The sequence below is a fragment of the Scomber scombrus genome, chromosome 6 (genome assembly GCF_963691925.1).
Source record: "Scomber scombrus chromosome 6, fScoSco1.1, whole genome shotgun sequence".
NCBI classification, from domain to species: Eukaryota; Metazoa; Chordata; class Actinopteri; order Scombriformes; family Scombridae; genus Scomber; species Scomber scombrus.
The window spans coordinates 12,800,075-12,814,029 of NC_084975.1; the positions used below are offsets into that span (position 1 = coordinate 12,800,075).

Consider the following 13,955-nt stretch of genomic DNA (forward strand, 5'->3'; position numbering starts at 1 on the left):
CTCCTGCTCCATCACCCCCCTCCCTTGCCTTTTGTTCCCAAATCTCCTATTCCCAGTCCTATCTGGATGGGTTGTTGCTTTGAATTTTGATGAAGGGAAAACTAGAAATTCTCCCTTTCCCTGTATTCTCTTTACAATACTTCATCTCTCTTCCTGTCTCCATCCACCGTCATGTGCTGGTCAGGTTTTCTGATAATAGTGTCATGGTTGACTGATGTCTGAGTTTTCAGGTGTTTGTGGTGTTTTGCAAGAGACATGTAATGTAAGAATTGTTCTCAAAGTGAAAACGTGACATCTGCAACATCCACTCTAAGAAACAGGCTGTTTATTTATAGATTTAAGACAAAAATAGACAAATAACAATAAAGAATCATCAGACAGCCTGACTTCCTGTCGGTTGTTACACAAGAATAAAGAATGAGCTGTTGGAGTTATTTCAATAGTCTGTTGACACATCAAAAATTCCCTTGGGTGGGTATACAAGTCTCAGTGCATCCTTAGTGCAATGCTACAGCAGCAAACTTATGTTGTTGTCATACAGGCCCCACGTATTATGGGTGACACCACTTTCAATTTTGAATTAAAGGCAACAGAATCAATCACATTTAAACAAACTGCTGGTACAAACAGACTTGCAGCAGTACATCATGAACGAAAGCTATGGCTGAGCGGGTCAAGGTAGAAAGTGCATATGCTTGTCTGAGCTGTAATCCGTCATATGCCGCAGATTGGCCAGGAGTAATGAGCCTTTACATTACAGTACATAGAGAGCTGATACTGTGGGAGAGCTATTTTGCACAGTCAAATTACGGTTCGATTTTCACCTAACAGAGACTCAGCAACATTCACCAATCAATGGGTGTCAAAATGCTCCCTGCTTCTGATAATAGATTTGAAGAGTGCTCACGCACGAGAAAGTGCACGCAAATTTACAATAAAAAATCAGCTGGTAGGGCAGAAAGTGAGGATTGTAGGGAAAGGAGGGGTGAAGGTAATGGGATGATGGAAAGCACAAGACACAATATTATAGAGAATCAGGTCTCCTTTTTTCACAATCAAAATGTAATACCCAGAAAAACCTTAACGATATATTCTCTCGATAACATAAGGCATTGGGGCATATGACAAATGTTCCCTTTCTGTGTCTGAGAGTGTCCAGAGTGTTTGTCAAAATGACAGAACCAAAATGATATTGCGAATAAATGAAGAGTGAAGCACACTGTGTCACAAAATTTCCCGTTTCTGACATCTGTTGGGCTTAACAGATGCTCTGCTCAGCTGCCTACCCGGGCTCCTCTCTGAGTCAGCCGCGCTCACCAGTAAGCCAAGGATCTGACTGGCTGTGGAAATTGAGCCTGATCGTAATTGATTGCACATAACTTGTGTGCTTCAATTAAAGAAAGTTAGTAGCTAGTGAGGGATTAAAAAGTTTGAGAGCAGAAAAGATGTGGCCATCCATATTTGTCACAGCAGTCCTCCTCAAGGTCAGCTCACTGCCAGCGGGCAGCGGGGGAGGGAGGGGGGAGGAGGGTTGAGAGGACGACGGCTGACAGAGAGGGCCAGCCTGACAGCTCAACAGGGTTGACAGCTGGCTGAAGCAGAACTGAAGGACAGGTGGATGTGGTAAGAGTTTAGTATCAGGGGGCGTGGTCCATGGATGGTCCAGAATCATTGTCTCCAAAGTCCCGTGGGTCCATGGGGTCTGCCCTCGGCTCTGGCAGCCTGGAAGAAAACAGCAGAAACAGGAATAAATCAGATGATTTATCAGGTCTTCCAACTCTAATTGACACCTAAATGCAGCCACACATACTCACATCCCAACCACACACCCACCACCATGCACACACATATTATGGAAATATAATAAACCTTTGTGAAATGTAATCAGCTTCAATCAAGCTACGCCTTAAGTAGAAATCATCCATTCTGTCAGTTTTATATTAGCAGCTCTGTAGTGACAGAGACAAAGTGATAGCTAAATTGCAGGGACCTGTAGCAATCCAAGCCTGGCTGATAGATTCAATTTCACTGGAGACAGTCTACACTAATCATATGCTCTAATTGGACAATGTCGTAAGGGTGATAGAGCACTGCTAGTCCCAGAGAAGACACTCTCCTCTGTAACTTATCCCATTCTGCCCTTCATCTGTTTTATTATGACTTCCTGCCTACATCTAGCACAGCCATTTTAAAAAGACTATATGTCAGCATCTTTTCTAAACACACACTTATGATGTGGTGCTGCTATTTAATTCAATGAGATTCAACTCACTTAAGCGCTATGCCATTTAATTCCACCGTTGAGATGTTTCCTATGACCTTCAACAGTTAGTTTGCATTTATATTTGGGAATTTCCTGTTGTTTATCAGAGCAAGAATCAACAAAAAAATAGATTATTCCATTCAAATCTTTCATGTCATACTGATGCACAAGCTGTAGTAGAAGGTCAAGTTAACTGCAATTGCAGCTCGGCTGACTGTACGCTTTTTTTTGGGCTTAAAACTAAGATAACCAACTCCTCCAGGTCGAGGTAATTGTTACAAAATACAGCTGTTATCTGGATGCAAAAATCAGACAAGCAGATCAACTTTCAATTAAGCAGTTACATGAGTATGTAACCATAGCGCAGATGCTTTGTTCTTGTTATTACATTGGGAGGGAGAGTAGTTCATGACAACCAATAAAGAAAAAGCTTAACTGTATTGTATTAAGCAATATTATTATTATATTATCTCATAAAAATGGTTACACAACACAGTGGACCAAATGAATAAAGCATTTCCCCCACAAGCATGATGAGTAGTAGCAAAACATACAAACACAGAACATGTAACTGTATGGAAAGCATCAAAAAGCAGTAAGAAAAGGATGAAATAGTGATCTAGATGTTTCATCAAAAAATATTACATCTCAGCATCGAAGTTTTAGTAAAACGTGTTGTGCTCAGAGCAAGAAATGAAAGACAAAAGGAATCATTGTGATCTAAAAGTGATGCCTCTAAAACTGTAACTAAGACTGAACAGCCTAAAGACATGCTAGCAGCTCTGTGAGTCTGCAGACACTAAAACCCCACGGGTGCTTTGAGATCGACGCTGATACACCTCAGTAGTATTTGCTGATTACCACTAAACAGAAACACAGGAATGTTGTTAATTTTGCAGGTATTTGATCATAATTGAAAGTACTGGACAAGTCAAACTTTTGACCTGATGATGGTGCTGAAGGAAGGAATCATTACAGTTACCTTCATGTCCTCCTGAAGGGGACATGAGTCTCTGCATCAAACTTTATGCCAGTCACATCTAATACAAAATATTTCACTCAAAACCACAAATGTGAATCTAATGGTGGCTTTAAAGAGAAGTCAGTAGATTATATGAGTTATTGGGACACAACCTCTGGGGACCATGAACATCTGTATAAAACTTTATCTTTATGCATAGTTGTTGAGATATTTCAGCTAGAGCCATATTGCTAGCATGTCTTTCAGTAGCCATTTATTGCTACATAATAAAATAAACTGAAAATAAAACTCCAAGTCCATCATGTAACCTTGTTATTAATAATTTTGCTCAAAAACTTTCAGAACTACTGAACTTTGAATCTCAAGACTAAAGATGCAATGATTCATTGATAAGTTGCAGATAAGGGATAATACCCGACAAGTCGTACCCTCAATTCTTAACCCCTGTATCATCCATTACAACCTTGGAACATACAACTTGTTGGGTATTATCCTTTACTTAAACTGTGAGCCTAAATCTTACCATGCATGCTTTAACCATCTTTACAGGGTTTGCAGATAAAAAACAGTTACACAATTCAAACACTGTCTGAAACAAACACTGTACAGTACTTGCAAAAAAATAAGAGCAAAACCATGTTTATAATTCAGTAATCTCTCATGCAATATCCACACGGTAGTCATAAGAACTGAATATGCTTCAGGAGACAGAATTGAGACTTGCCTGCATAGAATGTTACAGTTTTCATTCAAGCAGAAAATTAATAAATGCTAGATAAACCTGTTGGTTTTGTGTCGGTTATCTAGTGATATTATGTGGTCTCTATCTCCTGTCTCTCAGTCAAGGGCACAGTTTGTATCCATCTCTGCCTCTCTGACGCCGAATCTCCTCTCCAGCACTATCTGAAACACTGCCCCACCTCCACCGCCTCCGTTTTCTAGCCTATGCTGTGTAATCTTTGAGGAAAAAAATGTCTGCGTCTGTTAATAGACTGCAATATCTTTCTGAGTGCTGCTGCCTGTGTATTCCTGTTTGACATACTTCTGTTGGCAGAAACAAAGAGTTGCTTCTTTTCACTTCCTGCATCTCCTCAAGGAGCACATCACAACGGAACAAACTCACAACAGGGCATCTCATCAAACAACTGTGTGCACACATAAAGTCATGCTATTGCAAGTGTGTACAGCTATATGTAGAGCAGTAAAACATTTTGATGAGCTATTGACCTTTCAGACTTAAATATATTACCTCAAAAATGCCCAGTGGTCACACTAAAAACACAATTCAGTTCAATTCAATCCAATGATCTTTCAAGAAGAATGTTGCCAAAGCATCAAAATACAATTTGTCAAAATATTTGGACACTACAAAATAACAATAATATAAACATTAACACAATGTTAAAATTAATTATATACAGTATACACACACAGTATCGGTCAAAAGTTTGGACACACTTTTTCATTCAAATGAATGTGTCCAAACTTTTGACTGGTACTGTATATATATATAGTGTATGTGTTTGTGTATTTGTGTGTGTCTAGATCATTCTCCTTCTCTTAGGACTATTTTGAATTTTTTGGTCATTAAGCTCTTTGAAATGTTTCTTATTTCACTGGATTGTAGGAGGAAGTGTATCTCTGTTTCAGCCTCAAGAGTGACTCAATGTTCTGTTTTCTTCTGTTTGCTGTAATTATTTGTACCATCCTTTTTTGATTGTCAGTTAGTGGTCACTGAGCCTATACTTGATTAGGATCTGTCTCTGCTTTTTATCTCTGACAGTCTGAGATATTCTGCCAATTCATAATCTTTTTTTTTAGGGCCAGATAACATTTTAATCTACTTTGGCTTTTAGTTTCTTCCTTCCAACGTTCCAGATATGCTTCTTAACATTGCGTTATCATTTGGTTTACACTGATTGGTGTTTGGAAAGCAGACTGAGAGACTGGTCTGAGTGTGTCTGAGAGGGGGCAGTTAGTCTCAGCACCAACTGACATAGGGGACTCTTTACTGGGCTCAGCTCTTGGGTTTGGAGGGCTTTGGAGTGGAGGGTGTCTAGGGGGCTTAATTTAAATTAAAAAGTTTGAGTGCTCCCTTTTGAATGTTAATTATCAGTGGATATCTGCCCAATTCTGCTCTGCATGCCTTTGTTGGTGTTTTTCTCTGCATGTGTAAAATCGGTCTGCAGAATTCTGTTGGATGTTTGTCCCAACATTTGTAGTTATGATGACTAAGTGGACCCCATACTACACTAGCATACAGCGCAACGTGGGAGGACACTATCAAAAAGTTAAAGCCAGATTTTAATTGGAATCTGGAAATTATAAAATGTTCTCTTAATGACAATTAGAGCTCTTTGAGCTTTTTCATTTAGTGCATTAACTGCCTGATCGGTTATGGTAATACCAAGGTAGGTATAACTCATACTACGTTCAGTTATATGATTATTTGTGTAAAACTGGTATGCAGACACACACATACACAGCTTGGCCTTAAGTGGCAACTTACTGACAGCCAAAAGAAATAATGATGATGGACAGAGTGTGTATACATGCATATAGGGTTAGTTACTACAGAGGTATACCATTTCTCTTAATACAAGAGATTAATTACTCAAAAGTGCTGTTCCCATTCTAATTCTTGGCAACGTTAACACGTGTATTTTCATTAGCTGCACTGATTTTACTCAGCATTCAAATTGTCTAGAGGATCACAGAGGGAAGGCTGTTCAGTCTTTTTGTTGTCAGCACAGCACAAAAATCTGCACTGAGCTCACAAACGCAGCTCCCTCCTGTCTGAGATGGCGTTTGGGGTAAAACGTTGGCAGACTTATTTGTGTAAGGCAATTTCATCTTGCATCTCCAGTCAACCAAAACAGTCACCCTGCTCTTCGTAAAAAAAAAAAAAAGAAAGAGAAAAAAAAGAAAGTAATTACAAATATATTCATATGGCACAAAGCGAGGCTTCCACTATGGAGGCAAATGAACTATTTATATTCAGATGGTCCTTGCTAAGCCTTAGGACACATGGATGTAATAACTTATTTATTCCACCCGCAGGAAAAAGGCCATTACTTGACAGAGTGAGAGAGAGAGAGAGCGAGAGAGAGACAGCGAGCGAGAGAGAGCAGCAGTGAATGGGAGGGGTGTTAGAGAGAAAAGAGAGAGTGGAGCTTTGACATGCAACGAAATGTCAGCGGGTGGGTGATAAATTCCCTACAAGTTAAAGCCCTTGCTTTATTCTCTTTTTTTGTCTGTTCATCCTCCCTGGCCTAAGTAAAATATCACTTTGCTGTGTTTGTGTGTGTGTGTGTCTGTGTGTGTGTTTGTGCGAATGGGCGACTTCTTCCTGACGACTGGGTTCTTTCCGTCCATGACTTATTCATGAGCTTTAATGCAGTCGATGTATTATTGATCAGCACCGATCATTGCCTCCTCCGCTTGGTGTGACCGTGGCCTGCGGACAGTGAGCTGGGGCTGGGAGGCCTGCTGCAGAGCTTTCTGTCTGGGCTCCAGTGAAACACACTGGCTGTGCTCCTTGGGTGATGGATGGACAATAGCCTTAGTGTGTGGAAATTTGAAACTGTGTGTGTGTGTGTGTGTGGTTGGGGGTGGGGGGAGAGATAAGAGTTTAGATAGGACTGATAGAGTAGACCAAAGCTAATCTTACTAATGTCCCCTGTCTGAGTGAAACAGAGAAGTTTCTCCAATAGCTCTAAAATGAACCCATCACTCACAGGAGAAAACCTTTAGCTCCCAAGAAGAAAACAGAGCATGCATGATCTTGCCTGCCTAGACTCTGACTTTTGTCTCTCTTATTCTATTCCTGTTTTGGCCTCAACCCCATGGAGCTCTCTGTGAGATAGAGAAGGGAGGGGTCCTTGCCCTGATTAAGTTTGAATTCCCTGCTCTTGGCAGAGAAGCTGCAGGACTCCTAAGTCATCATCCGGAAACACTCCCATCACGCCGTGGCAGCCTTGCCAGCTTGATCCAGCCTCATTGCCATATGAATAATCATACTGCAGTAGTTTGGATATGCTGAATGGATTTAAGGTGTGTGTGTGTGTGTGTGTGTGTGTGTGTCTGTGTGTGTGTCTGTGTGTAAAATGATGGAGGGAAGGAAAGGGGAGGAGCTGAAGAGCGAACTGGGGTTTGAAGATAGGGGAGCGAGGTTCTTCTTGATTAAGCAAAGAGGTTGAATGAGAATAAGGCTGTGTACACAGAACTAGTGGCAATCATCTGCAGGGGAAAATAAATATTGCAATTTGCATTTCCAAACAGTGGTGATGCCATCTGAGCATACTCTATCACATAAGATGGCAGGGCCCATTTCTCAAGCCCTGGGGGCCTATGAGGTTTGGTCTAATGAGAGAAGAACCTTAATGTTTATTGATAGAGCCCAAGAGGACAGACTCTTACCCTTACTCTCCAGTGAAGCACTGCACTCTGCTACTACTTAGCAAAATAACTTGTAGCTTCTGCAGGTTGATTTAACACTACAAACAGTGACAAGAGATGGCCATGATATAGAAAAATAGATCAAATAAAGGAGTTAAAATGAGGCAAAGAAAGGAGGGTAAAGCATTGATGACGCAGGGCAGGGAAAGTGAATGTTTGAAAAACAGTAACTGATTTGTAGATGGCAATCCAATAAAAAGAAAAGACATACTGCAGGCTATTGTGAGTAATTTAACTTTTCTGCGCTGATGCTCTGGTGGATCTAATTGGCCATTGTCCCAGAAGGGTTCCTTCTCCCTCTCTTGCCATCATGTCTGCCAACTCCGCCTCTTCTCTCTATGGATTTATGTTCCTTTCCTTTCATCTCACAGGCCTGTCTAGGGACGTATAATTTAGAAATAGCCCCTGCACACACCTTTCATTAAGAGCACCCCTGTGATCTTCTCGACACTTTTGCACTGCAATGATCCTGCCAGCTAGAATTTGAGACATAGATGTATCTTAATGAGGAGAAATGTGAGAGAAAAACAAGGAGGGCAAAGGACTGACACAGAGGTGGAGGCGGACTTAAAGAAGGAAAAGCCAATTTATCAGAGCTTCAGGAACATGAAAAATATATAGAACAAAGCGCTGGCAGGAAGTGACATCATGAGTTTGTTGCTGAAGCTCAGATACAAGAAAAACAGAGGTGATGCATGAGTGTGGAAGCCGAGAGGGGGGAATACATATTTTCTATTAAAGGTTACTCAGACCCCAATCCGTTATGATACTTTTGTTCTCATGCTCTAATGCAGATCAGTAGTTCAAGAGCACTGCAGGGAAAGAGTGAAAATGTTCATCAGTCTTGTTGCTATGCAGTCAAGTTAGAGAAGTTGTACTTTATATAATCAGTTCACCTGAAGCTAATTACCCTAAAAATATAAAAAATACAAATCCTGTATTTTTGCCACACAAAGCCAAAGTAGAGATTTTAGCTGATGGTGGCAGGAATTAATTAAACTGAATGGGTAATGATAACTGAATCCTCTATAAAATCATCATTTTCAGTTCATTATTTTTATGGAAACAAATGCCTATTTGAGAGGTAATTTGGTTTTAAAACTGTGCACATCATAGAAACTTTCAAAAAAAAAAGAATTAAAAAAAAATATAATACATATAAAAAAATTTAGCAATTGATCTAAAAGAATCATCCATTTTTTCCTCCCAGAATTTGGTGAAACATTTTAAACAGTTGATAACGATAATCTTAGATGTTGGGTCAGTATCTCTAAAAGAGCTTGAAACTGGTTAGAAACTGGTATTATCTTCAAGAGATAAGTCAGTGTTGATCAATGCAAAATAAATACAGCAGAAAATGACACTATTGCTTTTCTAATTATTAACAATCGTGTCTCATTATTTCATTATCTAAAAATATTTTCAACAGCACAATACAAAGGCATATAATATGTATTACTGCTGTCCTTTGCTAGCTGAACTTTGAAATAGTCATTCATACTGTGGCTCTGTATTCTTTATAATGTTTACAGTATTGTGCATCCCTCCATGTTATTCAAAATACAGCTACTCAAGTTTTAACTGCTAAAAAGAAACAAAAGCATTTTGCTTTGACTCTTCTATCGCTTCACTGGTTATTTTCTGCATACCTCAGACCTTTTGACAGTTAGTACATAGACAGAAGTCAAGCTAGAGAGGTCAGTAAAATATTTGAAGCCATTTCTATCAACCCTGTCTAGGCTTGTTTATTATATACATTTGTTTTAGTTGAAAACCTCCTTCTCTTTTATAATGTATCTTTTGTGTAGATGTCTTCTTTTTATCTGTTGACGTTGACAATAATTTGACCTCGTTCATTTTTTGTTCCTTGTAACCTATCCTGATTTAGGATTTTTAAGATATCCTGTGTAAAATACATTCCTCTGCTAACAGACTGTCTGTCCTGTCATGTTGGTAAGACTAAATGTCAGGGAGTGTGACAGCAGTTATTGAGAAGCGCGGACTCTATTAAGACTCTGTCGTGAGAGTCTGCTATGTGGGCACAGGTGCTACCAACTGTGCAGGTGAGGACTCACAGCTTAAATTTCACGGCTGTTTCACTGTTTTGCTTTTGAACCACTGACACACAGGACTTGTATCAGATGGCTGTTTTATTAATTGCTGCACAAGAATATGTTGTGATGCATAAGCCTTTTAATTAGATTATTACATGAACTGTGATACAGAACATGCATCCACCTACTTCTCTGATTCAGTAACACACACACACACACACACACACACACACACACACACACACACACACACACACACACACACACACACACACACACACACACACACACACACGTTGGCAAAATGCCCTGAGACAAAGAAAACAACCACAACACAGTTCTTCCTCCAAGAGATTATAGAGAGAATAATCTATGTTGGTGTCAAACCCCCTAGGCATTTAAATGATAAATCCGTAAAATGTCTTTATAGCCTGCATCTGTGCAGCAACCCCCTGTTGAGCCACAGTCGCAGCAGTATTGGCTTTGTTTACATAGTGATTTATTGGGCTGAGCAGTTTCTTTCCCCCAGAAATATAGCTCTCTCTGTTCATGATATCCGGGCTGACCAGAGCAAACTGCATACACTGAAGGAAAATATGGTGATAACTTAATATCTAAACTGACTGCTTGATCAAGCAAAAAAGTGTTATCGTTTATCTTATCAATTATGAATCAAACACATGAGTCTTTCTCAGTCGTTACATCTCATTTTGGGATAAAACACAAATATGCGGACACGTACAATTTATACCCGCTTTTACATGAAATGAATTATTGACTGTATCAAAATGCCTGAAGATCAGTGAGAGAGAATGAAGCAAACTGACTGACCAAACACCATCATGTGTTCTGAGGTGACTGAATAATTGCTGCAAACAATGACAGTCTGCCTCTTTCAGACTCAGTGGTCTATCCCTACTGTTCACTGGGACTGTCTTCCCCTGAAAAACAATGCAACACCCTGTGGTGTTTCCATGCTGTTCCAAAGGCTTAATCAGTTCATGGAGGAAGTGAAGAGACAAGGCGCAACAACAGGCAATGCATCATGGTACAGGGGACAGAGCTAGGGGCTGTTTACGACGACCCTTTTTGTGCGCTGCAGCTTATTCATCAGAACAAAATGGTAGAGGCTAGGATAAATCCATCTCATCATCCACCAGATGTATCGCCTCAAGTAGACCCCATTCAAACTCATGTTCATGCATGTGATTATTTCAGAATGTGCATCAGGAAGTGTGGGACGTACCACTCCAGCCAAGAATTGCATGCAGTCAACTCTCTTCATGATGCATGTATTATCATGAGGACGCCTCTTCCTGCACACAGACCGTGAACAGTTAGGCGGAAAGGTCAGCGATGCGGAATAAAATATTGTGCTGATGCTCAGCCAATCAGAATAATCACACAGGTTTGTCGGCACTGCAGCAGGTGCGAGGTGGTTGGAAGAAAACCGTTATCCCTTCATGAACTAATTTCTTGCTCACCTCAACACAGGTACCCATCGTTACAGAGGAATTAAAGCCGGTCCATTCAGATAAGGGCATTAAACCACTGTAAAGACTCAATCTTACATTGGCTCATTTAGTAATTTTACAATTTATGTGGCCGCGGGGGCAATTGAGGAATTAATTGAGGAGAACTGCAGCAATCCTGTCCATGTAGCCCACAAAAATAAAACTGATCATTATCATGAATGTGAAATTAAAACTGACCGTAACAGGCATCCAGGTTGTTATTCACTTCAGGTATGTAGCTGTGTGTGGACCATCACATGTGGAAAATACAGTGAAATACTTCCTTTAAAGCCCCTTTTCACTGAGATGCACAGGGATGACAGTCAACAATTACCTTGAATAGGTATCACTCCCCCTATGTAGCACAGTACTGTGACTTGCAATTTTCCAGAGCCATTATACTCTTGGTCACAAATTAAAGGGTGATGAACGACATTAAGGAGATCCCTTAGAGGAGAGCAAGGAGGAGATAATGGAATCACCTAAATAGTTCCCCATAGTATAACAAAGAGCAAGGGGAGAGAGGACAGACATGTTGGATGTTGTCTGCTAATGAGAAATTTGTTCTTAAGGGGGTTATATTGTGTCATTTCATGGTATTATTAATTTGCCATACTTACAAATATGTGCAGCAATTCATTTTTAAAACATAATAAAACCCAGATTCATAACGAGACCCGAGGGGTCGTTATGAAACAGGATAAATGGCTCACTGTTTTCAACTATTCTTCCTTTTCTCTGGATACAAAGGAAAAGCTACTGTTTGGTGTTTCACTGCAACAGAGAAATAGCCTGATCCTTGAGAGGAGCAGCTCAAAATGGAACTGATGACAACCTGAGCTCAGTTTACAGGTTGCGACAGATGTAATGGGATGCTGTCTCCTGACAGGCTTGGACAAACTGCTAAAAGGTTAACTGACAGTTTAATAAGTTGAATGGACCTGGAGAAAAAGGACAGAACCATTTGGTAAGAAAGAAAACGAAAGCTTCAGTCTTATTGGGAACAAGATTTAGGTGTTTCATTCAACTCTATGTATCACCTCTGAGTATGAAAGAATATGGAGGGACTCTTTAGTAATGAGTCAGTAAGATTTAGAGTTATATGATTCAGAAACTTACACGAAGCTTATATCATTCCCTCCAGACTTAAAAAATGACGCCATGCTCCTCTGATCTCTGTTGGCATGGTTTTGAACAAGTGGGTACTTTAATTCATATACTGTGGCACTGCCCCATGGTCAGGTCCTTCTGGACAGAAGTATTTAATTCTGTATCAGTAATTATGAATATAAACCTCCCACCACGGCTTGCTGTTTCTTTTCATTCAAGGTCCAAAAAGGATTTGAAGATAGAGAGATAGCAGGCCTAGTGGTTTAGGCTGCTGAGCGAATATTTTTGTTGAATTGGACAACTTCTTTTTGTTCGCAATAGTATGGGAAAAATAAACGATGAGCTGCCTTTCAACATTACACATTGACAGTAGTACTATATTTTCCATCACACATTTTCTTTGTTTTTGAGTTGGTATCTAAGATGATTTAGAAACTTGGTTCCTCTTAAAAGGTCAAGTATGTTTAAATATGAAGTACTGTACTGTAGTTATGCACTCACTCCCTACAATCTATATTATGCTTAGTTGTGTGGTTTATCAGTTTATTGTTTTCTGAAAAGAAAGAAGAAAGAAAAAAAAAAAAAAAAAGGAACCAAAATCTTGTTTCTTGCACCTTTGTTACTGCCATCCTTTTTCAGTTTAACTCAAACTGTCAAGGCAAAAAACCATGAAAGTCTTCTGGCCACATCCCAATTAGGACTCTGAAAGCATGTCTTACTGTATATTTAGCCTTTGATCACCACCATGGTTAAGTTCAGCTGTTTGGGTCAAAATGTGTAAACTCATCCATCAACTGTCTGGATAAATCGAGTCACCATTCTCACAGAACGCTGACATGAAACACACAGTAAAGTGACATGAAGCGACACAATTTAATGACACAGTGATTCAATTCAGCTGCCTGAACAAGTCTGTCAGACAGAATTGTAATACACTGAGTAAACACAGTTTATGACCTCTTACATTGCAGAGGTATGTTTTCCTCCATTTTTATCTGGAATCTGTAATATTGCAATGCAATTGTGTGTTATAGAATCTTTATCATGATACTGTCATCATCATGAAAGCATGTGAATATCACATACACAATATCACTACTCTCACAAGTGGTTTACAATAAAGATGATTCCTTTAGCACAAGCTTCAGGTCAAAGAAAAATATCATGCTCAAACACTTTTCAATTAGGATATAACATGCCCTTTCCTCTGGCACTGCTATGTGGCTGTGGACTTTCAGTCTATTTCTCTTTGTCTTCTCTTGTTCCCTTTTGTTTATACTCATTATGATAGTTAAATAAAACATAAATACAACTTTTAATAATTCAATTCCTTCTCAAATACACTTTAGCAAAGTGACATTGTATCCTATTGGGTTATAGGGAGTGCTTCCTATTTAGCTGTATTTTTGCTGTTGAGCTGACATGTCTCCATACAAAGTAATCCATGAATCCATGTTTTCTATGAAATGCTAGTCTTGCCATCTGTTTCTACTGTTGCATTTGATTGGAAATGTAATTTCAAACCCTGCCTCTTAAATGTCTAAATGTGCATAGCTTGATCAGAAATATTCTCT

At 39.5% G+C, this 13,955-nt stretch overlaps 1 protein-coding gene across 4 annotated transcripts in view; it reads right to left on the bottom strand.

Annotated features, from left to right (window-relative positions):
• Positions 1–308: 308 nt before the first annotated feature.
• The window catches only part of trim44 (tripartite motif containing 44), a 47,102-nt gene continuing 33,455 nt past the window's right edge, over positions 309–13,955 (bottom strand). For all 4 annotated transcript variants that reach the window (XM_062421391.1, XM_062421389.1, XM_062421388.1 and 1 more), the window contains exon 6: positions 309–1,722. In XM_062421391.1, the coding sequence (XP_062277375.1) occupies positions 1,638–1,722 (85 nt within the window). In that variant the 3' untranslated portion in view covers positions 309–1,637. The remainder of the gene's footprint in view (positions 1,723–13,955) is intronic.